At 41.6% G+C, this 27,669-nt stretch overlaps 1 protein-coding gene across 1 annotated transcript in view; it reads right to left on the reverse strand.

Moving 5' to 3' along the window:
* Positions 1-266: 266 nt before the first annotated feature.
* Positions 267-27,669, reverse strand: part of LOC114042722 (mitogen-activated protein kinase kinase kinase kinase 4-like) — a 228,954-nt gene continuing 201,551 nt past the window's right edge. The window contains exons 26-31 of the mRNA XM_027861416.1: positions 27,038-27,172; positions 19,672-19,772; positions 16,707-16,856; positions 12,195-12,354; positions 4,125-4,264; positions 267-544 (exon numbers count right to left, since the gene is read on the reverse strand). Coding sequence (XP_027717217.1) covers positions 464-544; positions 4,125-4,264; positions 12,195-12,354; positions 16,707-16,856; positions 19,672-19,772; positions 27,038-27,172 — 767 coding nt within the window. The 3' untranslated portion in view covers positions 267-463. The remainder of the gene's footprint in view (positions 545-4,124; positions 4,265-12,194; positions 12,355-16,706; positions 16,857-19,671; positions 19,773-27,037; positions 27,173-27,669) is intronic.

Raw genomic sequence — 27,669 nt, forward strand, 5'->3', positions numbered from 1 at the left:
CTTTCAAAAATTAGTTCTGATTTGCATCATTTCTTTTTCTTCTGGACAAAAAGCAATGTCAATAGTTCCAAAAATTGCCTGGAATAACATTTGTGGCAGGTTTTTACGAATCCTGCACTGTAAAATCCACACAGAGTTACTAAGTAAATAAAGGTTAATATATCAAAGTTAAAGTAATAAAGCTTAAAAGCTTAAAATAATTCTATAAATGAGAGCACACTCCTTTGAGAGTATATAGAGCTTGCAATAATTCTCTATAAGCTGCATTTCTCATCGGAATTACTCTATGCTACATTATAAGCTGAATGTTTGTTTTCATCATTTTCCTGAAGGATACAACGGAAAGATAACTGAATGAATGACAAGATATTTGCAGATGAAAAGTGCAAATGTGTGCATGTGTGCAAACTTCATTTTGACACGGTTTCAATCCCTGGAAATATCCAACCATTTCTTCCGGCGTTTACCAGTTGAAGAGCGTATTTTGCCCAAGGGTCATAAAGTAAATCTGACTGGAGCCAGATTGGACAGAGGCAAAGAATACCTTAGGGGAGAAAAAAAAAGGAGAGAAGTTGAAACATCATCAGCTGGCATTTCAGACACTTTTAACCTGATATTTGAGGAAGAGAAAAAAGGCCGAATACTGCAATTGCAATTTACTTTCACCTGTTAAATGAGAATAACATCACCTATTGTGTAAACTTTATTTATCCAAACTTACTAATTTAGACAATGAGGGTCAGGGCAAGGGATAGGAGGAGAAGACTGAATTAGCAAAAAGTCTGAAATGAACTACAGACTCTTTTAAAAAAAAATGCAGTGTTATCACTTTCTAATACATGTGGTACAAATCACAGAATCTCAGACACCTCTAATCCAACACGCCCCTGAACAAGAATCCTACTAGTACTACAGTATCTCAGATGAGTGGGTTTCCTGCTCTTGGAGACCTCCAGAGATATGAAGCCCACTAGCTCCCAAGGCAGCCTATGCCACTTGGGGACAGCCCTAACCATTTGCAAGTTTTTCCTTACGATTAAGCCCAAATCTGCCCCCCATTGCTACCCCCATTGTTCCTAGTTCTGCTCTCCGGGCCAAGCAGACCAACTCTCATCTCTCTTCCATGTGACAGCCCTTCAAGGAATCGAAGACTGTTTGCTATCATGTTGTGCTTAAGTACTCTCTTCTCCAGTTTCTTCAACTGATCCACATAGGACATGGGCTCAAATCTTCTCACTATCCCGATTGCTTTCTTCTGGACATACTCCAGAGTGTCTATGTGCTTCCTAAAGTGTTGTGGCCAGAATGGAACCCAATACTCAATTTCCTCAATCCATAAAATGAGGAGGTTGCACTAAATGATGGCTGAGGTCCCTTCCAGAGTTACAGCCCATGATACTGTTTCCAATGCAGTCTGATTAGGGCATGGTACTGTTTCACAACTATTGCCTACCCTCTTTGGGGTATTATATTCTTTTTGGCTGCATGCCAAACTGTTGACTTGAGCCTCAGATCTTTTTCAGATAAACAGTCTAAAGACCAAGGAAAGACAAATGGTCCTCTTGCCCATTCAGTATTTGTGAAGATGGTTATTGTAACCCACATGTAGACCTTTACATTTATCCCTATTAAATTTCAACTTGTAAGATTTGGCCCACTATTCTATATTGTTGAGACGTTTCTGGACACAGATAACCAATATATTAGCTACTGCTACTAGCTTTGTTTCACCTACAAATCTGCTAGCACTATCATCATCATCATCATCATCTATATAGTGCTTTAAGGTTTGCAAAGCTCTTTACCAATACTATCTCATTTGGTCCTCATAACAACCCTGGAAGGTAGGCACTATTATTATCTTCATTTTACAGAGAAGAAAATTGAGGCAGATAGAGGTTAAGTGACTTGTTCAGTGTTACACAACTAGAAAGTGTCTGAGACTGAATTTGAACTCAGGTCTTCCTGACCCCAGGTCTAGCACTCTATCTACTATCTATCTACTGTACCACCTAGCTGCTATATACCTTTTAATTGCTTCATTCAAGCTGTTGATAGAGAGGCTGAATAACCCAAGGCCAAGGATAGATCCTTGGGTACACTACATTATAGACCACCTCTCTCCTTGCCCTTGGACACAAGATGAAACCAACTCTGCCAACTCCCACATTTATTCTTCTGAATACAACTTGTGAGCTGCCTGTCAAAGTCAATGCAGCCCAAACTCATTGTGAATCATCTCTACTTGGGACTTCTTACAGTAGTTCCTGATTATTGGGGGTTCAAAAATTCCCTTTCATGTCTCTAAAAATCTGCAAAATTTGCAAGATTTCTGGAATGAAGACCAGGGAGATAATGTTGTCTTATTTACAGCAAAATATAATGGTTGACTCATTTTCATTTTACGTCCCTGGGAACCCAAACTTGCTAACGTTATGGCTGCCATGAGACAGACCTCTGATGTGAGATAGCTTGAGCATCTCAAGTGGCCACTGCAAATTTCCAGGGATACTTTGAGAAGCAAAGAATCTGAGAGATGGAAAGGACCTCAGAGGCACATGGTCCAAACCATGCCTGAGCAACAATTCCCTTCTACAACATCCTTGACAAAGGGTCATCCAGCCTTTATTTAAGACTTTTTTTTTCTTTTTTGGTGAGGCAATTGGGGTTAAGTGACTTGCCCAGAGTCACGCAGCTAGTAAGTGTTATGCATCTTGAGGATGGATTTGAACTCAGGTCCTCCTGACTCCAGGGGCTGTGCTCTATCCACTGCACCACCTAGCTGCCTATTTAAGACTTTCAATGTGGGGAAAGCCACCATACCGCCGGGGACAGCCTATTCCACTTCATGACGGTTCTACTTATTAAGAAGTTTTCCCCCCTTGACATCAAGCCTCAATTTACTTCTCTGTAACCTCCACCCACTGCTCCTGTTTTTGCCCACTAGGATCAAAACAGCTCATGTACTCCATTGGAATGGGCCAAACCGAAAAGTACTAGAGTAAGCCCAGAATACACTGCTTTTCTCCTGACATAGCTAAAAGCACCCCTTCCATTCCCCCATATCCTCCGCACAGACCCTCAGAAGCGTTGGAAGGGCTCTCCTGCTAAGTAGCTGCTTTGATGGGCTGTGTGCATGTAACATATTTCTTACTGACAGCTGTGACCTGTGATGACTCTTTTTTCATCTAATGAATCATATGCATACTTAAAGGGGCCGACCAAAGATGCCATTTAGCATGATGTGGTAGAAAATTCACTGACCTTAATGTCAGAAGACATGCATTCAAATCCCTGCTCTGACACTTATTGCCTATGTGAGCCTCCTCCCTGGGCCTCATTTTCTCTCTCTGTAAAATGAGGCAGTAGGACTAGATGACCTCTGAGGTTCTTGTCAGCTCTAGCGCTTTTTGCCTGGGATTCTGATTCTGACCCAGTGGCTTCATCTGATGGATGCATTCATTATAAGTCACCTTGGATGTTCACTGGCCCTGCCTGCTGCCCACTTTCAGCCTTAAGGTGCCCCATCCTAAGCTCTGCCCTCTTATCCCTCCTTGCTTCTTGCCTAGAAATTTGCTTTGGTTGTCAATATTGATCAAATCAAATGCAGGTGCCAAACCTCCCCTTCACTTTGGGCTACCCAGACAGCTTTAAAAGGCTCTTACAGTCTGTTTAAAGGCCTTATTTTAATTTGAAGAGAAAAGGGCCTGTGGCTCAAATACAATAACCTGTTCTACAGCAAAAGAAATCATGGCTAAGCTCTGCTTGGGACATGACTGGAATCTTTGATTTTTCTTGCAAATGTTTTTCTTTGAAAATCACATTTAATCATTTACTCAATCAAGAAATGCCCCAGCTATTTCTGCTGGGAAAGGTGAATTTGCCTTTGGCAACATTATGCAGACATTTAGTTCTTTCTTAATAAGCAGCAAGGAAAAGCACTTCTCTCCCTTGGTTAAACTAGTTAATTTCCAACTCGTTTAACCAACTGGGTTTAACCATTTTTTGGGTTAGCATGGTTAGTTCTTTCTTAATGAGCAGTGAGGAAAAGCACATCTCTCCCTTGGTTAAACTAGTTAATTTCCAACTTTTGCTGGTTAATTGCTCCTTCAGAACATACTCACCTTGTCATTTCGTTCACACAGAAATTTGAGCTTGTGGGATTTCTTGTGCATAAACACTCCTTCCAGGTTTCCAGCTTCTACAGAGCGCAGCTCGATTGCTTTCTCTCCCCAGCCCATGATCTGGTTTGACTGGAGATAGGCTGATGACAGAAAAGCAAAAGGAAAAACTTAGAAAGCTGCGAATTGTGGTCCATTCTGGGTTACCGAAAGACTATCCAGTTTGTGAATGAACCCAGTCAGCCCTTTGCTGCCTTTCCTCATCCCAGTGGCCATAGTTCACTGCCAGTTGGCACGGCTTGGGAACATCTCTTGGTACTCAGACCTGTTCATTGTGCCATTTCTTTGCCCCTTTCTAAGGGATTGTGACATCTGGCAGACACAGGGCTTCTGGATTTCCATTATTGATTTGATCTCTGATCCCCATTACGAGAGAGAATCAAGAATGGATTCTTTTTTTTTTTAAACAGAAATTCAAATCCACTCACACCCCTTTATTTAAGTACAGTATAAGCAACCAACAAGCATTTATTAACACCCTTTATACTCCAAGCACTGTGCTAGGCACTAGGGATACAAAGACAAAAACCGAAACTGCCTCTGCCCTCACAGAGCTTATATTCTAATGGGAGAGATGACATCAGTTTATATAAGTATATACACAATGAATACAAGGTAATTTTGGAGGGCAGGGGAGAGAGGATCAGAAGACATGTTTGGTAGAATGTGGCACTTGAGCTGAGCTTTGAAGGAAATGAATATTTTAGGGGGACCACAACTTACCTAGGTTTATAGTCCCGTATAAATGAAGTATGTGGGAAGCAGATGGACTCTTAAGCAATGAAAACTGTTAAGGAAAAGGGCCAGCTCAGGGTATTGATTATAGCATTCGTAATGTAATTGAATAGATTTCCATGTTCTAAGCAGGACTTAACCAGATTTGAAGTTTTTAAGGCTCTCTCTTGACCAGGATTTTGAAGGTTTTTTTTTTAAGCAGTTTTATATTACTTTATGGCAATAAAGATTATGACAATAAGTGCCTTAATGCAGAAACCCTCATTATGTAAATAGCTGCTCAACCAGCTGGTGCTGTGAAGAGAATGTCATTAAAGTTGAATGAAAGAGCTTAGAGGCCACATTCTTCATAGGGAAGCCCATTTTCATAAATTAAGAAAAACCCTAACATTTAAATAATATCAAGGTTTTGACAGAAGCTGAAAGGATTTAGAAAATATCAAATTAAATAAGGGGAAAGATCAGAATTCCACTCAATTTTCCTTTTTCTTCTTTGTAAAAGGGAAGAGATTTAACACTACCAACTCATTTGTATTTTTGAAATTTTCTGGAGTTACTAGAATGTCTTTGTTTAAACCAAAGCCGTCCCTAAGCTGCAGTTACGTATATCAAATAGGCATAAAAAGGCTTGTTAAAAGGTTATGCCCACTTAAGTGGCAATCTCTTTGCCAAAGGTACTGTGAACCATTCTGAGCCTGAGGACACACTAAGAACTTGTCAGCAACTCACATTCCCTTTCACAGTGCAGTGCAAACTGCTTGGGTCAGGATCCCAGCGCCCAGAGCCTGGGGTTTTTTAGGCCCTCGGAGTTGGGATGGCCACTCAAAGCAGCCTGCAGACCAAAGCTAGCTAACCAGTCTCCTAATGCTCACCTAGTCTCATGTGGGCCCTGACCCCCACACTTGGTCACCACTTCTTGGCGCCAAACTTATCTTTACGTATACTCAGACTCAGGAAACTGACTAGTACCTAACATAGGGCATTGCACAGGTACCTGTTTGTAAGTGTTTAGTGCACTGAATTAACCATGTAAGTTTTCTTCCTTAGATGCTTTGTTTCCTTGTATCCTGAGCGTTCACGTTCCCAGGATCCACACGGGCTAGGAAACATAGCTCCCACATGCGTTCAGCACGTAGAAGTGTTTCCCCAGCAGACAACACTAATGGATCCCACTCGTGCATCCCATTCAGTCAAGACTTGGACACTGTCTTTTACTGACTATGGGATCCCTTCATCTCTCTATGCCCCCAGGCAACTTTCAAAAACCTAAATTGCAGAACAGATGGAAGGAGGATGGTGGGATCAGTGTAATCACAGGTCTGGTCCAAAACAAAAAACCGACATTTCTATAGCACTTCCAAGTTTGCAAAAAGTTTTACATACATTTATCTTATTTGAACCTCACAATGACCTTATGAAGTAGGACTGGATTTCCAAGGATCAGGAGAGAGGTGAGGACTTCATGTGCAGAATGTGGCACACATTTTTAGACATAGACAATGTGTGGATTTGTTTTGCTCAACTGGACTCATTTGTTAAAAGAGAGGGCTCTGTTGGGCAGAGAGAGTCCCTGGGAAGTGACAATAATGTAAGAAATACAAAAGGGTGCCAACAAAACACTAAAAATATATATTCCAAGTTTCTTTGCATCTCCTTACCTACTGACATTTGATTACAAATAGTATGTGCATGTTTTGTTAATTAAGCAAAGATGTCTCAGCTATGTGCTAAAACTTGCCGGGGCCCAAGGTTTTGGTATCACATGGTTTCCAGTTTGGTCTTGAAAACAAAATCTGACAGAAAATTTTTAAGACAGACATATGAATGCATGGCTTACCCCAGCTTGTAAGTGTACTCTACCCTCAAAGATGTGATGTATCGAATTTTATTACCTGGGATTGGGGAAAAGAGGTCTCATTACTTTCCAAGCCATGAACTGCTTAAAGATTGCCTGAGTTTTGATATTACACCTCGGTATTCTAACATCTTTGTTTATATTGTTTTATACTGTTGATGGAAAGTTCAGAGAGACTAAGTTATTGATTGTAAAGGTTTATTAGGGCTCAGGACAATGTCAAAGATTGACTTGGGGGAGCTTTTCTCACTGTGTATGCCTGGATTTGGGGGAAGTTTTAACCAGTTGGATTTTTCTGATGGAAAAAGTAGAGATAAATCAATTGTTGCTGCAAAAAAAAAAATAAAAATAAAAAGGCAGTCAATTAATATGATATTAAATTGATTAATAATTCCAAATTGAGAAACGGGAAAAATTTAGAAGGGCTCCACTGAAGTTGTAATACACAATTTTGAGATTGAAATTACTTATGGGCAGGACTCAGAGTGAGGGAAAAGAAAATATGATGGTTTCAGAGCTTCCCGAAAAGTGGGCCAGTGTCCTACCTCATGTCATGTCTGAGGGCTTCTTCTGCACTTTCTCCCTACTGTTACCAAGCAGCACAGTGTAGTTAAAAGCACACGGCCAAGGAGAGGACTACGTGATACAGCACACTGAGCACTGAGCCGAGAGTCAGGAAGACCAGACCAGAGTTCATATCCTGCTTCAGACACTCACTTCTCTCAGCCTTAGTTTTCTCCTCCATAAAATGAATCTTAGATGGTGGCCTAGAGTAAAAGAGTTGTTCAGTCATGTCCAACTCTCATGACCCCTTTGGGGGTTTTCTTGGCAAAGATACTGGAACAGTTTGCCATTTCCTTCTCCAGCTCATTTGACAGATGAGGAAACTGAGGCAAACAGGGTTAAGTTGCCCAGGGTCACACAGCTAGGAAGTGTCTGAGACCAGATTTGAACATAACTGTCGTTCAGTTGTTTCCGTCATGTCTTACTCTTCATGACTCCATTTGGGGTTTCCGTGGCAAAGATAATGGAGTGATTTGCCATTCTTTTTCCAGTTCATTTTGCAGATGAGGAAACTGAAGCAAACAGGGTTAAGTGACTTGCCCAGCATCACGCAGCTAATAAGTGTCTGAGGCCAGGTTTGAACTAAGGTCTTCCTGACTCCAGGCCTAGTGCTCTATCCAATGCAGCACTACCTAGCCGCCCAAGGTGGAGTACTTAGAAATGGACTATTCCAGGATTCTGAAATGGTTGGGACTCCATAGCACACCCTCTTTTCAATGCTCAGAGAAGGGCACAACTATTTATATGTCTTATCTATTCTTTTAGTGTCACTTGCCTAAAGAGTCTTCCACAGACATTTTCTGATTTTCATAGCTTCCAGGCTACTTATTGGAAAAGTCAAAAATATGACTATATTTTATGGCAGCGGGGGTGGGGTAACTGTTTGCCTCAGTTTCCTCATCTGTAAAATGGGAATAATAATAGCACCTACCTCAAGGGTTGTTGTGAGGACCAAGTGAGATAACATTTTTGTAAAGCTTTTTGCCTACCTTAAGATGCTATACAAATGCCAGCTATTGTTAATTTTGGAGAGATTTAACCTGTAAATCAAAATGTCTTTTCACAATGCTATCATTTATTTTATTTTATTAACATCTACAAACCAATTATTTTAATTACAAGAATCATATTATTTTAGAGATGGATAGGAAATTAGAATTCATCTACTTTATTCTCATTTTATTTTTATGTAGCTTTCAGCTTATTTGGCTTTTTTCCAGTTAATAAAAATTTATTTTCTTTCTTTTCCACTCCCTCCCACCAAAAAGACAAAATCAAAGCCTTGTAACAAATATGGATAGTCCAACAAAACAAACTTCCACATTGACCTTGTCTGAAAATGTGTTTCTCATTCTTCATCTTGAGTCTATCACCTTTCTGTCAGGAGACAAGCAGCTGCTTCATCATCGATCATTTATTTTACATATGCATAAGGTGAAGTCTATAAAATTCTATTAACTTTAAGAAAAGCATAACCAATAGAGTCTGAGGCCAAGCTGGCGGGGTTTTTGGATCATTGGCCGTGCCATGACCCCCTTCTACTCCAGAGGATAATTAAGAGTTCACCACCTCCATAATTAGGTAAGCTAGAAACCAATTCCCCTGCACATACTTCTTCCCATTCACCCCACCCCCACCCCACCAGTACACTGTGCTGGATGCCTAGAACCCTGCCCTGGAGATGTTCCATTACTTTGTCCCCTTTTAAAGATCAAATGTCCTTTGAGGGAGACATGGGGGGCCTTCTTGATAAAGTTCTCAAGCTATAGTAAAAGAAACACTGGACTGACTGGGAGTAAGGAGTCTAGGTTCTTGTTCCAATTTTGCCAATGGCTGGTTGAATGACCTTAGGTAGGTCTCTTCTCCCCCTTGGTATAAAGACAGGGCTAGATTAGATGGGCTTTCTCTTCTCTTTCAGCTCTGATAGCCCATGTCGATGAAATATTTTAACTTTTTGGGTCAAGTATTGTTGTGCCTAAGGACAGGGCTGAACTAGAAGACATAGAGGCAGTGGTACAGCAGACAGAGTGCTGGATGTGGAACCAGAAACCAGGGTTCAAACCCTGTCTCTGTTACTTACTAACTGTGGGACCCTGAGCAAGTCACTTAACCTCTTTGAGCCTAAGTTTCTTCCTCTGTAATAATAAGGGGGTTGAATTGGATGACTTTTGAAGTCCCTTCCAGTTCAAGATCTCTGACTGTGATCCTATAACTTCTCACCACCCCTTTGACCCCTACAATTAAGTATCAAATAGTGCTAATAGAGTGAACTTTTATTAAATTTCCTAGTAGAAATGAACCTCCTTATTTCTGTTTCTGATGAACATGTTGGTTGCAGAGATGTCACTGTAAAGATTAGACCCAGATCTGTTATTTTTAGGTTTCCTTGCCCCAGATCTGTCAATTATGTTACAAGCCTTTGCCTTCTCTGTCACTGAAAATGGGCTCCTTGAGAGCCGATGGTTTTCAACCTTTTCTGGGCTCTCACCTATTTGAAGAATCGGGGACACGTTTTCAGGGCACTATTTAAAATAGTGTCACAGAATCCCTTCTTTTTGGATACGGGTACAATCACCATTGGAAACCATAAACGCTTGTGCCAAAGAAGCTCTCTCGCTCTAACTGTGCCACCACATGTTCTCACTTCCACACGCAGCCCAACCTAACTGAGGTAGAGAGAGAAAGGTCGAGAAGGGCTATGCAAGTGTATGGAATGTTTGACTCTAACCCAAGAGCAAGGGCAGAACATCTGGGGAACTGATCAGGTGGTTATTTAAATGGCTACAGTCCAGACATCTAATTTTCCATCATGGATTGGGGGTGAGGAGTGGAGAGAATTTGTTTATGGGCTGCAGAGTAACTGGAATCTTCTGGCCAGATGGGTATATTTGTCTGCAGGTTCCCTGGGCCTGTTTGTGACACTCCTCCAGTGTCTCTGGTTTGCATGGAACACAACTGACCAAGTGAACTTTCTCAAATGTCTGAACACCAAGAAAATATTCTAACCAACACAGTACTTCTAGGTTGACTGCGCTGTTAAGCAAGAATGGAAAGTTTTTACGATAAAGGAGGGCATCTCTGTTATTTAATACCTGGGTGACCTTGAACAGGTTACTTCCCCTCAATGGACCTCCATTTTCTCATCTGAAAAATACTGGAGCTGCACAACTAGAAAATATCGAAGGTTGTGACAATGAAGTCCATTCACCCTAACCCTGTCACTAGTGCTCAAGACCAGATAAAGCCCAACATAATCAAACTACAGAGAGAAAGGTCAAGAGAGAATAAAGAAGGCTATGGAATAGTTGACCCTAACACAACAGGGAGGAAAGAATGACACTTCTGGGAGAGTCAGATATCAGGAGGGCACCCCTGAAAATACAAAACACAAAGGACTCATACCCACAACCATAAACAGTCAAGGCAACTTCCTTTCTTTCTTGGGGGTATTCCAAGAAGGTCAAAGATACAAAGAAAGGTCCCACATACATGAAAACATTCATAGCAGTACTTTTTTGTGATGGGGGAAGGTACTGGACCAGAGGTGGGGAACCTATGGCCTCGAGGCCACATGTGGTCCTCTAGGTCCTCAAGTGCAGCTTTTTGACTGAATCCAAACTTCAATGAACAGATCCCCTTAATAAAAGGATTTGTTTTGTAAGACTTGGACTCAGAACTAGACACAAAGTAGATGTCTTTCCATTGGGGAATGGCTAACCAAATGTGGTACATGAATTTAATGAAATATTATTGTACTGTAAGAAATAACAAATATGAGGCATTTAGAGAAGCATGGGGAGGACTGACCGACATGAAGCAAGGTAGAACTGAGGGAAAAGCACCTATAACAACTACCATGATGAAAATGGAAATGATACTCAAAGGTATCTCTGAGCTCAGATTAATGGCAATGATCAATATCTATCCTGGAAAACAGATGTGGAAGCATATACCCCTCCTCTTAGTAGAGAAGGGGGGACTACAAGTGTGGAATACTGCACGTGCTATCTCTGTTTTTCTGAACTGTCTGGACGATACATTTGACTTTGCGGTTTTATTAGAAGGATTCCATGAGGGGAGGCGGGAAGGAGATATTAGGAAGTGACTGGTATAAAACAACTGAAGTTATCAAGTAAAAGACAAATAAATGATTAAAAAAAGTATTGCGGTTACACAGTTTAAGAAGTGCTGAAGGGGTCACAAGTGGAAAAAGTTTAAGAAGCCCCAGACTAGATAATCTCACAGGTCCTTCAAGTTCTAAATTCCATATTCCCATGATGCTATCACTATGATCTGGGTGAGATGGGGAATGGAGTTTGTCAGAGAAAGAAGGTCATTTGTCTTGCTCTTTTATGAACTTGAATGCAAATTCTTGTTATTTTGTGTTCTCTGTGTCCGATACATCTAGGATCCTATGAGCCTGTGAAATATTTCTACATGAAACGCTACTGTGAGGGATGCAAACATTTCCTCCCCCTTTCTATGTGCTGGTCTCTTTAATAAAGGCAGATACAGGAATAAATCAGCTGGAAGTGGGGGTGTGGGGGTACATTTTCACTGTCTATATAAATTCTGTATGGAGAGTAAACAAAACCAAAATTAATATATGATTATAGAATCAAATCTGATTGGGTTTCAGTCATGTGATTATTGTGAATGAACACCAACTCCAACATCCCCAAGTCTGTCCTTGCCCCAAATGTTTTAAGCACAAAATGTACATTTATCAGTCAGCCTGCTGAGCCCCCCAATGAAAGGATGTGTAAAGCCATGGATGAGCTCTGTTTTCATGCTAACTACCTGAACATATAAGAAGTCTCTACCAAGCCATTTGGGTAGGGACTATGTCTCATACATACCCACGCATGCTGGGGTTTCTCCCCACTGCAAAATCGATTCCTTGGTGAAATGTCCATATATGTCAACATAGACGCCTTCATCTTCATAGGTGAGCAGAAGTTCTGTGCCACTGGTATTGGGCAGGATGATGATAGTATGTGGCTGAATGCTCCCCTGGATCTGGAATGATATTTTATAAGGATTTAGATGACCAGCCTGACTACAATTCCAGAGCCTACATCAATCAAAGGAACTTGGCAGTGCAATGAACACAAAGCAGGTTTACAGCTCAGGAAAGGGAAAAGAAACATCTATTTCACAACAAGACTATATGCTTTTCTCTCCAACCCTTGGAAAGAGTCTCTTTCCTGTTATTATGCTAGAGTTCATAAAATAGTCCTTGTTCAATCTTTCACTTTATTTTGAAAAGAAATCCCAGCTCAGAAGAAGTTAAGATGGATGTCAGACACCGAAGAATCTCCCAAATTCTTCTCAAGGAACTGGTGTTGACAAACCATGGAAGAAGAGATGTCATTTGATTCAAAAAGGATTTTCCCCAAACAAGGGCCAGCCAAGCGGCTCATCATAAGAAGATTTTAGGATAACGGACACCAAGCCTGAGTATACACCCTAAACTCATTCATTCTTTATTAACCAGTTAGAACCTAAGAAGAATTTCTAATCAAACTAGAAATAGAATCATTAGACATTTTTTAAAGTGCACTAAGCTTCAAATATTTCATTTTGCTAAATGTGAACATCTTTAGCAGATGTTCGACCAAAGAAACCATCCCTACCATATACTCAGTAGACTTTAACAACTGCATGAGGTCAGGAATTAAATGTGAGAGATTTACTATACAGAAAAAAATAACAAACATGCATATCATTTACCAAGAGAGCTGTTTGAGGCATGAGAGAACATCCTAGCATTTCTAACTCTCCTGCTGCACACAACAGTAGCATGTGACAAAAATGAATTCCAACACTAGACATTTTCCCAGTCAAGTATTTTCCCCCAAAGTCAACATCATCAAGCTTTTTGGTACCATCTCCAAACTATCAACATGGGGGAGGACTTCTCTTAACCCAGCCCCATCCCTCCACCCCCACGTCCACAATCTCATGTACTAACCACCACAGGGAGGGCAGAAGCTGTCCTTGCCAAACTGAGAGCGCTCAGGCCAAGAGCTTGAGTCCATGTCTCAGCCGTTACTATCCGCAAAACTAAAACTGGGATCCAGAGGCGGAGAGTGATTTTAATGTGCTGCCTTGGTACTCCCATGAGCTATTGGTGCAGAGGAGAGGTGAAAGGCAGGAGAGGAGGAGAGTTCAGGTGCTAGTGCAAGACCAGGAGAGAGTCAGCAGGTCTCGATGCAGGCGTTTTCTAATCAAACTGAACTACAGACACCAAGAGCTAATTCTTGTCTCTTCAACCATCCCTAAAGTAAGCAAAGCCTCTGAACAGGTTGGGGTCCCCTCGGAGAAGCACAGCATTTCTGATCCAGCAGCTTGAAGCTAACGTTTATTTTTAGATTGTTCTGCTTTAAAAAGGAAGAACCCACAGGAATGATATCCACGCTCTCCTGAGAGGCCGATGATATTGGGGCATTCAGATTAAAAATTTATTTTGGTACATACATGAGCTATCCTAATTAGGCTGGGTATCTGCTGTCAAAAAGAGTGATTTAAAAGGCTTAAGGCTTAATTTTCTCCTCCCTCACTCCTCTATCTTATATAGTAATTAGAAAATGTTCCTTTCTGGTAGGAAAGAAAAGAGCAAAAGAGCCAGGGATGTGGAGTCATAGACTGTTAGCAATTAGAATCACAGGATTTCAGAGCTGGTATGGACTTTAGATCAATCTAGTCCTAGTTACTCCCACCTGACTCAGAATCCCCTCTACAGTATCACCAACAAGTCATTAGCCAGTCTTGCTTAAAGACCTCTCGTGATGGGGAGCCCACTATCTCCAGAGGGAGCCCGTTCTGCTTGTGGACAGCTCAGACACCTCTCCGCACCCTCAACCCATTGCTCTGTCCCAGTTCTGCCCTCGGGGGCCAAGCAGAACAAGTCTAATCCCTCTTATATATGAAAGCCCTTTAAAACTGTGAAAGTGACTAGCATGTGCTACTTCCTGAGTCTTATTTTCTCACCCTCAGTTCTTTCATTCTGTCCTCCTGGGGCATGACCTCAAGGTCTTTTCTTGTATTGATCATGCTCTTCGGGACATTCTCCAGTTTTACTAATGATCTGCCTGAGATGTGGCCCTCAGGAGTGAAGATCACTCTCCAGTTGGAGTCTGATGGGCAGAATACAGCAGAACTATCATTTCTATCACCTGGACCAGGAGGCCAAAATTCTTAATGCAAGCTAAGATTTTATTTCCTTTTTGCTAATTAGTTGTGTCAAGCCAAGAACCCTGTGTTCAAATCATGGCTCTGATATGTAGTGACCTTGAGCAAGGCATTTCATCTCTTTGAGCCACAGTTTCGTATCTATAAAATGGGGATGATGACAATAATAATAACTTACATTTATAGAGTACTTTAAGGTTTGCCAAACACATGAAATATACTAGTTCACGTGAAGCTTACAACAAATCTGAGAGCTAGGTTCTTCAGGTGTCATTATTGCCATTTTACAGATAAGAAAACTGAGGCTCAGAGAACCCTGTGGCCAAATAGCTAATAAGTGTCAGAGGTGGGATTTGAACCCACATCTTCTTGAATCCAAGTCCAGCATTTATTCACTACAGATTGTTTTGAGGAAAGTACTTCGTAAACCATAAAGCACCAGAATAGATGTTGTTATATTCTCATTCTCTCTCTCTCGGCTAGGCAATGGGGTTAAATGACTTGCCCAGGGTCACACAGCTATTAAGTGTCAAGTGTCTGAGGCTGGATTTGAATTCAGGTCCTCCTTACTCCGGAACTGGTGCCTGTTGTTTTTCTCTTTCTCCTCCTCATTACTGTCATCATCCACCTCCTGCTCTTCCTTCTCCTTTTCTTCCTCATCATCATTACCTCTTCAAGCATTCAGAAGGCTTGGAATCCCACTAGCCATTTGCTCAGGAAGGGATTTTATCATGTTAATAATGATTCCTAGATCCTTTCTGGCGGGAGTTTTTTGAATATCAGTACCAACAAAACATTCAATAAAAGCAAAGCCTAAGAAGAAAAAGGAACAACCTGACTCCCTTAGCTTTTCCATATTACAGAAGATAGTGTGGTGCAGTGAAATGACTATTGGCTCTGAAGTCAGAGGGCCTGGGTTCAAATCTCACCTTTATGCTTCCTGCCTGAAGGAAATGGAGCAAGGCACATCAAAGGTAGAGAAGAAGGACTGTTGTTTCCTCATTTTTCTGAAGCTATGTCTCTTTAACATGGCCCAAGATCACCTGGCTGCCAAACTGCTGCCTAATGGTGCCTCCTCCATCTTGTACTTGTAAATAGGATTTTTTGATCTACATAAGTCTTTGCAATTATCCCTTGTAAATATCATCTTATTAGATTTGGCTCAATGTTGTAGCCTGTCAACAGTTTGTTTTTGGATTGTGACTTTGTCTTCCAGTGTTTAGCTCTTTCTCCCAGCTTTGTGGCTTAAGCCAATTTGATAAGCGTACCATCTGTGCCTTTATATACGTCATGGGTAGAAATGTTAAATAGAACAGGGCCAAGCATAAATCCCTGGGGTACTCCACTGGGAACCTCCTGCCAAGTTGATATCAAACCATTGGACCTCACCATCCAACTTTTTTCCAAGTTGACCTTGACCATTCAACTAGATCCAAATCCACCTAATTGTCCATGCCATATCTCATCATCTTTTGAACATGTGCTAAAATCTAGGTAAACTCTATCTACAGCATTCCTCCGTTCTCCCAAGTGAACAACTCTGCCACATCTGAGTTTTTTGGTGAGTTCTCTATGCATCTACATTGGTCTCTTCAGACAATTATCCTTTTCCCTCTTCATTAGAATCATTCCCCTTTCTGTCTTTAGAATTTAATTTTTGAAAACTTCTCATCTCTTCTTGGCTGATTTCCAAAGATTTTGGCATATAGGATCCTACCTCTCCTTCCTCTGAACCCTCTGAAATCTTCTCTCCTCAAATTTAGGATGCATCTCAGATTAGGCTCAATATTCCTTTCTTCCAACACAAAATCTAGGAGGGAGTAGTCATTTCTCCAAAAGTTTCCATTATTTCTACCTCAGCATCCTTGGTGATGAAAATCAGATTGAGAATACAATTTTCCCTTGTTGGTTTCTCTACATCTGAAGACATCTTATCAGAAAATAGTCCTTTTGCATTTTAAGGAATGAGCTAATGAATTGGAGTTCAGAAGGATTAAGGAGTTGCATTCTTTATCCAAGGCCAATGTCTGATATACTTGGGCACTCCCTTATCAATGCTGGTAGTTAGTATAAGAAAAGCTTGACAGACATTTTCAAAAGCTTTAGAAGAACCAGCTAGGAAAGAAAGCAACTATCATTAAATAATCATTTATGGGAATTAGAAGGGATTATCTTACATGAGTCGGTAGGTATAGGTCATAAACCATCCCAGAATCAACATCGATGGCATGGAATCCTGCAACTGAGCCATAGATCACTTTCAGTCTCTGTCCATTTTCCACTGTGAGGTCAACTGCCAGAGGCTTCTGATAAAGGGAGTGGAATGACTGTAATCATAAAAAAATATGGTGAGAAAGGATGAAATAACATCTTCAACTCAAACAAAAGATCACTTGGCATGGAAGTCTAGGGATTAGCCAATGTAAGATTAATAAGGAAGGAGAAAACCCAGGTGGGTCAAGCTGTCCTAGGCAGGTTCCAGAGCACATTCAAGACAAGCTACAAGATTTTCTTGTTAAACCTTAAGCCCTGATCAAGTTCTAAGAATCATATACTTGAGAGGCAGAGCCAAGATGGCAGAGAAAAGCCAGGAAGTTGCCTGAGCTCTCCTCAGTTTCTCTCAGAAACAATGTTAAATCAAGCCTTTAAATGGATTCTGGAGCAAGAGAACCCACAAAAAGACAGAGTGAAACAATTTCCCAGCTTAAGATAACTTAGAAGAACTTCAGGAAAGGTCAATCTCACTTGGGTAAAAGGGGAGTGTAGCCCAGAGCAGACAGTGTCCAGGCAAGCCAGCAAGAGGATCTAAGTCACATCACAGATCAACAACCGAGGCCCCTCAGTTCTGCCTCTGCAGGGTAGTGACACATCACTGCAGCCCCAGCATAGAAGGCAAACTGCCAGCATCTGACGCTCTGGTGCAGAAAGCCAGTGACCAGGCCCCTGACCCTCAGCACAAGAAGGTTGGGACAGTGCCCCATGCCTCACTCAGGAGCAGAGCTCAACTTTTAAAAATGAGCAAAAAACAAAAGAGAGCCTTGACCACAGAAAGCTACTATGGCGACAGAGAAGATCAAAACACCAACTCAGAAGATAACAACAATGTCAAAATGCCTACACGTGAAGCTTCAAAGGGGAATATGAATTGGTCTCAAGCCCAAAAAGGATTCTGAAAATCAAGTGAGAGAGGCAGAAGAAAAATTGGGGGAAAAAATGAGAGTTATTTTGGAGAATTATGAAAAAAGAGTCAACAGCTTGGAAAAGGAAGCACAAAAATTCACTGAAGAAAACAACTCCTTTAACAGTAGAATTGGCCAAATGGAAAAAGAGGTACAAAAGATCAATGAGGAAAATAATTTCTTAAAAATTAGATTTGGGCAAGTAGAAGCTAATGATTCTATGAGACATCAAAAATGAATCAAACAAAATCAAAAGAATGAAAAAACTGAAGAAAATGTAAAATACCTCATTGGAAAAACAACTGATCTGGAAAATAGATCCAAGAGAAACAATTTAAGAATTATTGTACTACCTGAAAGCCACGATCAAAATAAGAACCTGGACAGCATCTTTCAAGAAATTATCAAGGAAAACTGCCCTGGTATCCTAGAACCAGAAGGTAAAATAGTCATTGAAAGAATCCACCAATCACCTCCTGAAAGAGATTCCAAAATGAAAACTCTAAGGAATATTGTAGCCAAATTCCAGAATTATCAGGTCAAGGAGAAAATACTGCAAGCAGGCAGAAAGAAGCAATTAAAATATCAAGGAGCCACAGTCAGGATTACACAGGACTTAGTAGCTTCTACATTATAGGATTGGAGGCCTTGGAATATGATATTCTGGAAAGCAAAGAAGCTTGGATTACAACCAAGAATCAACTACCCAGCAAAAATGAGCATAATATTTTAGGGGAGAAGATAGACACTCAATTAAATAGGGGACTTTTCAATTATTCCTGATGAAAAACTCAGAGCTGAACAGAAAATTCGATCTTCAAATACAAGACTTATGAGAAGCATAAAAAGGTAAATCGGAAAGAAAAAACCATGTTATTCAAAAAGATTAAACTGTTTACATCCCTACACAGGCTCTCTATTACGGCAGTTAGAAGAAGTATACATAATCAGAGGGTGTAGGTATAAGTTGACTTTGATGTGATGATATAAAAAAATTAAGAGGGTGAAAAAAGAGGTGTACTAGGAGAAGAGTAAAGGGGGAGGAAGAGTAGGGTAAATTATATCACATGAGAGGCACAAAAGACCTATTACAGTGGTGGGAAAGATAGGAGGGGGTGAGCATTGTTTGAACCTTACTCTCATTGGATTTGGCTCAAAGAGTGAATAACATACACACACTGTTGGATATAGAAATTTATCTTACCCTACATGGAAGTAGGAGAGGAAAGGGGAAAGAAAAGGAAAGCGGTGGGGGGGGAGCTGATAGAAGGGAGGGCAGATTGAGGGAGGCGGTGGTCAGAAGCAAAACACTGGTGACGAGGGACAGGGTGAAAGGAGAGAGGAAAGTATAAACAGGGGAAAATAGTATAGAGGGAAATACATAATTAATAATCATAACTGTGAATGTGAATGGGATGAACTCTCCCATAAAACAGAAACTGTTGTTTGCCTCCATGTTGATTGAATCATCATTGATATTCGTTTTTTACCTTTGGCATCTTTTTTACTTTCTAGCCTCAAATCTGTGCTTTCCCATTCTCACTTAAAACAAGTGGATAGAAAGCTAGTCTTGAAGCAAGAAACATCTGGGTTCAAGCCATATATACTGATTATGTATGTGGAAGTCATTTAACCTCTCAGTGTGCTCTATGCAACTCTCTAAGACTATAAAGTTGCAGAGAAATTGCCAACCTCCATTAGTAAATGGAGTTTCTTCATGTGAGAGTTCCCTATACTAATGAAATTACAAGTCTAGTTCTATTCCTTTAAATACCATGGTGTTAACCTATGGAGTATTATAAATATCCCACTGACTATTCCGGAATAGATGGATGGAGTTGTTCTACAATGGTCACATTTATTCAAACTGGAAGAATCTTATATCTTCTTGTTCTTGCTGTCCAAGTGGAATTGCGATGACACATCCTAAAAGGGATGAAGGACAAGATCATGGTTCACTCACCTTAAAGGCCATAAACTTGTGGTACGGTTTCGGTGCCCATGCATAGACCTCAACTGAATTCCTCAAAGCAACAACGAGAAATTTGATCCTCTCATATTTAACTATAACAGACAAAAAGATGACAATGACAAAGAGTTAAGAATCAAGGGCCAGCTGTTTGTGAGTGAAGCTGCTTGGCTAGAGTCCAGTTTGCATGAAAGGATGCTAGCAAAGGATCTATGGCATGCAAATCAGCAGCATTTGGGTCAAGCCTTGCATGGAAATGTTGTCTATTTCTGGTTCTCAATCCAATGAAACAAAAAAGGGATTAAGAGCCTATTGTGTAAGGCACTATGCTTAGCATAGGGTAGGCCCCCCCCCCCCAGTGTGTTACTAAGACAATAAAAAGCCCTTTTCCTCAGGGAGTTTATATTCTACTGGAAGATGAAAATGTAAAGGGATGAGTAAATAAATACAAGACCTTTTGAGGACAGGGTACTAAGAAACAGGCAGATTAGGAAAAACTTTACTTAGGAGGTAACATCTGAGGTGGATCTTGAAGGAAACCAGGAATTCTAAGAGGCAGAGAGGAGGAGCAAATGTATTCTAGGCATGGGGCAAAGACTCAAAGGCATGGAGGTAAAATGCCTAGATTGGAGTGTGGCTAGGAGACCAATTTGCTTGGAACATAGTGTACATGGAAAGTAACGACTGTAAAGGACTTTACATTCTAAGCTGAGGAATTCGCATTTTATCCTAGAGAAAATAGGAAATGACTGAAATGTTTTGAATGGAGGAATGACATGGTCACACTTGTGCTGAAGGAAGATTATTTTGGCAGCTGTGTGTGGGATCCATTGGAGAAGGGAGAGGATGAAACCAAGGGAATCAAATAAGAGGCTATTGAATTAGACCAGGTGAGAGTAAATAGAAGTATGAACTATTGTCAAAGCTGTGAGGGAGGAAAGGGGGCAGATATACAAGTTGTACAGGTAGTCTGATAAGCTTTTGGTCACTAATTAGATGGGGGGGGAAGAGGGGAGGGAGAAGAAGAATCAAAGGTGACTCTGAGGTTGTGAACCTGAGTTTCTGGAAGGATGACGGTAACCTCACTACAAACAAGGCTATCTGGAACAGAGGTAGGGTAGGAGTAGGGTGGAGAGAATGAGTTCTGTTTTGCTCATGTTAAGTTTGAGATGCCTATAATATATCAAGGAGGCAATATCCCACAGGAAGTTGGTGATGGATGACTAGAGTTCAGGAGAGAAATTAGGGTTAGATAAATGCATTTTGGAGTCATCTATATAGAGATGATAATTGAACCCATGGTTAGCTACTGAGATCACCAAGAGATAGTGTTGAAAGGAAAATTGTTTGGGGTTTTACTCTGATTAACAAAGCAAAACTCAGGACAAAGAGAATTAAAAGGAGTTCATCATAAGTATGGCAAGGTAGTACTGCTGGGTTGGCAGACTGATCTCCGATGGCTTCAAGGCAGGGCCAGCTTTTATTGGTAACTTCCGATAAAGACAATTCAGATAGGTCAATGTCAACAAAAGAGGTTGGGCTCTTGAATCTTAGTTCTTCCCCTAGGTAGCAAAATAGGAGACAATTTCAGGGTAGGCATAAATGACCAAGAGCAGGTAATGCCAAAAGCTGCAGATTATGGTTGCCTCCCCCAACACTAACAAGCAAGGCTGGGAACAATGGCTCACTGAGTCAGCATAACTTTCAATCATTGTATAGCATGAAAAGAGAAGAAAGTCCAGGATAGAGTAAACCCAGACCAAGAAGCAGGATGATGATCGAGCAAAGTAGATTGAGAAGGGCTGGTCATAGAAGTAGGGGATCATAGGCTTGGGGCTGGATTGGACCTTAGAGGTCATCTAGTTTAAATCCCTCATTGATGGTGATGAAACTCAGACCCATTTGGGCCAACAAGTGACTTGACCAGGGTCACACAGCTAATAAGTGTCTAAGGTGGGATTTGAACTCAGGTCTTCCTAACTCCAAAGTCCAGAGCCTTATCCATTAAAACACGCTGACACATAAGTAAAATCCATGTGGTGCCTTACAAAAAGTTCTAGGCATTAGCAAGGAGAAAGAAGCCTGAATAATCCACAGAGTATATCATCAACCTCTTAATAATCAAGATCTGGATTAGGATAAATGGCAAATACATGAGTAGGGAAAGGGACACTGTTCAAGACTGTGCAATTTTCTCAGATGAGGCCTATGTAAGCCAGACAACTGACCTGCCATTCACCTGCTGGTGCAGCCAGTTGAAAGGTGCTTGGGGTAGGGGTGAGGGTAGAGATGGAGGGAGAAAGAGAAGTAGACAGAGGAAAATGATCAAGCTTTCATTTAAGAGTCAGAATCTGATCCTATTATTGACTGATAGGGATTTCTGTGGAAGTATTTCAGTCCTGTCTCTGAAATGAATAGCAACAGCGCAATCTTTTTGAAGTTCAAACGTCCTCCCGCCAGCCTGCTTGCCAAGAAATCACTCGACGTCAATTTGGCAGCAGAATTTTAGCACTTGGTTTGCAATGCATCAGGCACTGGAGAGCTTGGCTCTGGAGCAGGTTGAAGGAGAACCAAGATTGAGGGTAGCCTGTTTCTCCTGTCACACAGGCCTGCCTTGTATAGTTCTAGAAGGGAGTTCCATATCAATTGGGAAATGCTGAGGGGAGAACAATGAGACCTGGACTTATATCAAAGCATATCTGTCACCCCAAGCTCTTAGATGCCTTTGTTCTGATCGATCAGAATCTCTCTGGTGTCATTTGGGAAACCCAGCTGTAAAAGCAGCCGCATGAACAAGCAGGAACAGACAGGACTCTGAAGACAAGCTCAGTACTGCGGATGTCAGGACTTCGAGTGCAATGCCAACCAGAACTGTTGGCCCAAATTAGCAGCCATACCGAAAGCGAGTCAAACCAGACAAGACTGCGACTGACAAGTAAGCAAGCCATGTACATGTTCTGTCTGCGGAAGAAAGTTGTCAAGTCTAGGCCTCAGGTGAAATATGGTGATTGTGCATGTCATCCATTCAGGTGAGCCATCCTTTAATGAAAATGTTCTGGGAAAGCCTCTCTTTACAGTGAAAGAGGACAAAGTTGGAATACAGGGGCTCATCCAAATATCAGCTCAGCCTCTCCACTTCAAATACTCCATCTTTTTTGGCCGATGCGGTCAAAGAACTTTTCCCTGCCCCATTTGTAATTGGGATTGTTATTTTTTTTTTCCTTTTTGGAGGGAGAAAAGAGAGTTGAGAGATTTTAATGAAAAAAGCACAAGAATTTCTTTAAAATAAGTGAGGAAGAAGAAAAAACATTCCTAGCAAAGGGAAAAGTGGTTAAGGAAGGACTGAGCTTCTGCCAAGCTATGGAAGATGGCCTAGTTTGGGGGCCTGAGGAATCTGCAGACATCAGCTATTTCTGGCCCCTCAGACATCTCAGAAAGGGCTTCTCCTTGCCCATTATTAATTGTAAAATCAATCTTCTACAGTTCCCTAGCAATTCAGGGGCAACTTGGGTGGTATTTATATCTGTGGGGAGCCACAAGGAAAGAAGTGGGTTTACTGTGGCCCTGGGAGATTTAGGTCTTTGCTTCTGCCTTAATCAAAAACAAGTTGCACCTAGGAGTATCTGTCTCCCTGTCTTCTCTCTCTCCCCTACCCCCTCCAGGGATGAATTTGTTGGTGTCATCCATCCGCATATAAGGTATTATGGACAGAATACTGGACCTGGAGTCAGGAGGCCTGGGGACCCTGGCTGTTACATTTATTTGTTTTTTGATCCTGGCCAAGTCCCATTTGCTTCTCTGGGCTTCAGTTTCCTCACCTGTAATATGGGGTAATAATGCCTATAGGGCCCACCTCATAGGGTTGTGAGGAAAGTGCTTTATAAACCTTATAGAAACCTATATAAATGTGAGCCACTCTTCTCATCCTCTTGCTCAGATTTGTCGGCTGGTTGGTGTCATTACAGCTTACCTCCAGGACAGTAGGAGAGAGCTCTGATGGAGTTGTCAAAGATGTAGCTATTGACTTTGTGATATGCCATCATTGATACGCTAGCCCTTGTACACTGTACCTTGAGATCTCTAGTAACTCTCAGCAAAGAACAAGTCTACCCTCAGGGATACATGTAATCACAGGGAACACAAACAGTGACTACACACAGGAAAGCCACCCAGGTGACCGGGCTCCCCATGGCTCTGCTGTTTTGGTCCTGCTACATGGAGGTCTTATCTGGTTCTCTTGACAACTCAGCTCCTGTGGTATGAGGGCCAGTTTAGAAACACATACCTTAAAGCCTAGGCTCTGAGGGGGACAGTGGTGCCCTCATCAGGTTACTGGCAACAACTGCTGCCTTCCTGCTCCAAGGATCAAATGCCCTCCCTCACTGATCGAATTCACAGATGACTCTGTATGCATAAGTGTAAAGTAGCTCTGTATGACTGTGTAAACACTTTGTATTTAATTACTTGTGCATAGTATGGATTCTCCCCGCCACCCCCCCATGGAAGCACCTTGAGAGCAGAAGCTATTTCACCTTTGTCTTTGTATTCCCAATGCCTAGAACAGGGCCTTGTACATCAAAGGTACTCAATAAATATTTTAAAGTTGAATTGAAATTACAGAACCTATAAATATATAGGAGGCAGCTCTGCTACTGTAATTTCTGGGTTGGTGTCTTTACCCTCTGGTTTCATAATCCTTGAAAGGCCTGTTTGGGTAGCAGTTACACTCACAAGGAGAAGAGAGTTGATGTTTGCCTAAATTATCTGGTTCATTGCTTCATTTCTCCCCTTCGGACTGTCTGTGTAAACATAGCTCAATGTAAATGCAGATAGATGGGTCAGGGGAGACGGGATCAGTGCCTTTAGCACCGATACTGCCTCAAATGAGTAGCTTGGGCCAGCCTGCATCTGTTCTGCTCACTGGATAGAGGCAGAGCTATTGAGACCCAGCCAGCTAGCCATTTTGAACCACCAAGAGAACCTGAGAAAATACTACCCATTTAGGTGCATCAGTGGCCCCTTTCTACATTGCTTCCCTCTTGACCTCCACAGGTGTCTGGCATTTTTGTACAGTAGAGACTGAGTACCCTGCCTCCCACCCCCACCCACAGGCAGGGAAACCAGAAGTTGCCGTAAACTGGGTGTGAATTTATGGAATAGGATAGAAGCAGTGGGTATAGAGAGAAAGGGTGAAACTCCAAGAGACAAGGAAGAAATGAAAAGATTTGGTGATTGGTTAGATATGGGGCGTGAAGGAAACGGAAGCATCAAAGATGACTCCAAGGTTTTAAGCCTGGAGGCAAAATAGTACAGTGGAAAGAATTCTGGGAAATATTGCTGATTTGTAAAATTACATTTGGGGGGGGGGTGAGGCAATGGTGTGAAGTGACTTGCCCAAGGTCACATGGTTAGTAAGTGTCAAGTGTCTGAGTTCACATTTGAACTCAGGTCTTCCTGAATCCAGGGCCCGTGCTCTATCCACTGCACCAGCGAGCTGCCCCTGATTTGTAAAATTAATATAAAGATATAAGAACAAGAGCCATTCCCCCATGGATCAATGGTCAATGGGCAGTTTTCAAAACAAGAAATGTAAGTTATCAACAACCATTTGAAAAGTGCTTCAATTCACTAATAGTAAGAGAAATGTAAATCAAAACAACTCGATCAAATTGGCAAAGGTACTCCCTGCTCTGTCATTCTATATTCTTTCTATGCAGGGCAGCTAGGTGGCTCAGTGGATAGAGCACCGGCCCTGGAGTCAGGAGGACCTGAGTTCAATTCCGGCCTCAGACACATAACACTTACTAGCTGTGTGACTCTGGGCAAGTCACTAAACCCCACTGCCTACCCCCCCAAAAAAATAAATAAACAAATAAAATAAAAACATGATTCTAGGAAGGGGTCCGAAGCCCTCAGTCATCTGCCAAAAGAGTCGACAACACAAAAAGGTAAAGAACCTCTGCTCTTGGGTTCCTCCCAGCTTTGGTAGTCCATGTTCCAAGCCCCCATTTCAGCTCTAACCTACTAGGTGCTGCTCTGGACTAGGCATCAAGCATCGTGGAAACAGTGCTAGACTTGAAGCCAGCATACTGGGTTTGAATTGATAGTTGCCCTTCTAGCACAAACTAGACTATCAGCCATTTATCCCACCTAATGTTCCATCTCAAGTCTCTAGTGTTGTACTAGGCTGTTCCCCATGCCTGAAATGTACTTTCTGCTCACCTCCATCTCTCAGAATATTTAAAACAAATGCCATTTTCTTCAAGAAGCCCTTCCTAATCCACAATGTATATGCGTGTTTTCTTCCTTCAAAGCCCAGGACAAGTACCACCACCCTTGTGAAGCCTTCCTTGATTCCCTCAAGTTATAGGTACTCTCTCCTTCCTCACTTAAATTACCTTGGATTTCCTTATTTGTATACATATTGTCTCTCCCCAGTGAAATGTAAGCTCCTTGAGCACAGGGGTATTTCAATTTTGTCTTTGCATCACGTGTGTCTTGCACACTATGTTGAATGCAGCAGATGCTTAATAAACATTTGAGTTGAGTTGAATCCCTAACTCAGATACTTACAAACTTTGTGACCCTGAGTAAGTATCTCTATGTTTCCTCATCTGTAAAACAGGCTGGGGATATTTTGCTAAAAAGGCAAAATATTAACCTTCTCCCCTTTCTTTATCTAATACAGGAGATGGTTCCTTCCTTCCCTTGTTAAATGAACATTTATTAACCAATTATCATGTTCAAGAAATAGGGACAAGACTAGAGGCCAAGACTATTGAGAAACACTTGGTAAACCTAGAAGCACTATTCACATACAAACTTCTTCTTTTTTGCTGACACAAAGAAGCAGAGAATAGTCAGCTAACATTTACGGAGCTCCTGCCTTCGTATGCAAAGGAACCTCAGTGGAGCTATCCAACAAGTCTAGGAGGGAAGACTAGCAATATTATTGCCACTTTCCAACTGAGGCTCAAGAGGTTACATGAGTTCCTCCAGGTCACCCAGTAAGTGGTAGAACTCGGTCTCCCTGAGAGTATTTGGCTGGGTAGGGCTTTGGCTCTAAGAGAAGGCCTGGCAGACTGGATTAGCTAAACTACTAAAGGATTGGAAGGGAGGGAAGAAGGGCAGGAGGAGGGGGAACCCCAAAGTGAACCGGAGTTACTTATCATTTGAGTTGACCAGAATGGAATTGATGGAGTTAGGGGCATGACATAAAGTCCCAGAAGGATTTGGAGTCTCACCTACCCTTATATTTCAAGCTGTAATTCTTCCCTTCCTCACTGACCATCTCCCTGATGAATAATGATACCAAAGGAAGTGGAAGTCAAGAAGGGAATCCAAGCGAGATGAACCTTACCGACTTTGTAGTGCACACAGCCTTCCAAGTCTCCCACAGAGATCCAACCTTGCTTCTTTCCCATCTCAGGGTCGTTACGCAAAATCTTGTTTCTCAGCCAGGACAAATAGTACACTCGTAGCTTATTCTTCTTTCCTGATGAACATGGAAATACATGAAAGTGAAACAGTGTGTCTTCGTCTCCTTTTTCCTCCATTCATTGTATTCAGTACAATTGTTCTCTTCTGACTCCAGGCCCTAGGTTTGGAATACTCTTCCTCTTACTCCTTCCCTTTCAATTTTAGAATTCCCAGATACTCTTTTTTGGGGGGGGGGGGGGTCAAGGCAATTGGGGTTGAATGACTTGCTCAGAGTCACACAGCTAGTATGTGTTATATGTCTGAGGCCAGATTTGAACTCAGGTCCTCCTGACTCCAGGGCCTGTGCTCTATCCACTGTGCCACCAAGCTGCCCCCAAATACTCTTTAAAACAAATCAAACGCCACTTTCTTTAAGAAGTCCTCCCTAAGCCACACTACAGGTAAGAGCCTTCACTCTGAAATGGATCCTGGCCCTTTGTTCCCAACCTCTCTAATGCATTTATTATAGAACAACATAATAATGGTATTTCACTGTGTCTTATCTCCCCGTTA

This window comes from Vombatus ursinus, unplaced genomic scaffold (genome assembly GCF_900497805.2).
Source record: "Vombatus ursinus unplaced genomic scaffold, bare-nosed wombat genome assembly UNPS02014735.1, whole genome shotgun sequence".
In the NCBI taxonomy this organism is placed as follows: domain Eukaryota; kingdom Metazoa; phylum Chordata; class Mammalia; order Diprotodontia; family Vombatidae; genus Vombatus; species Vombatus ursinus.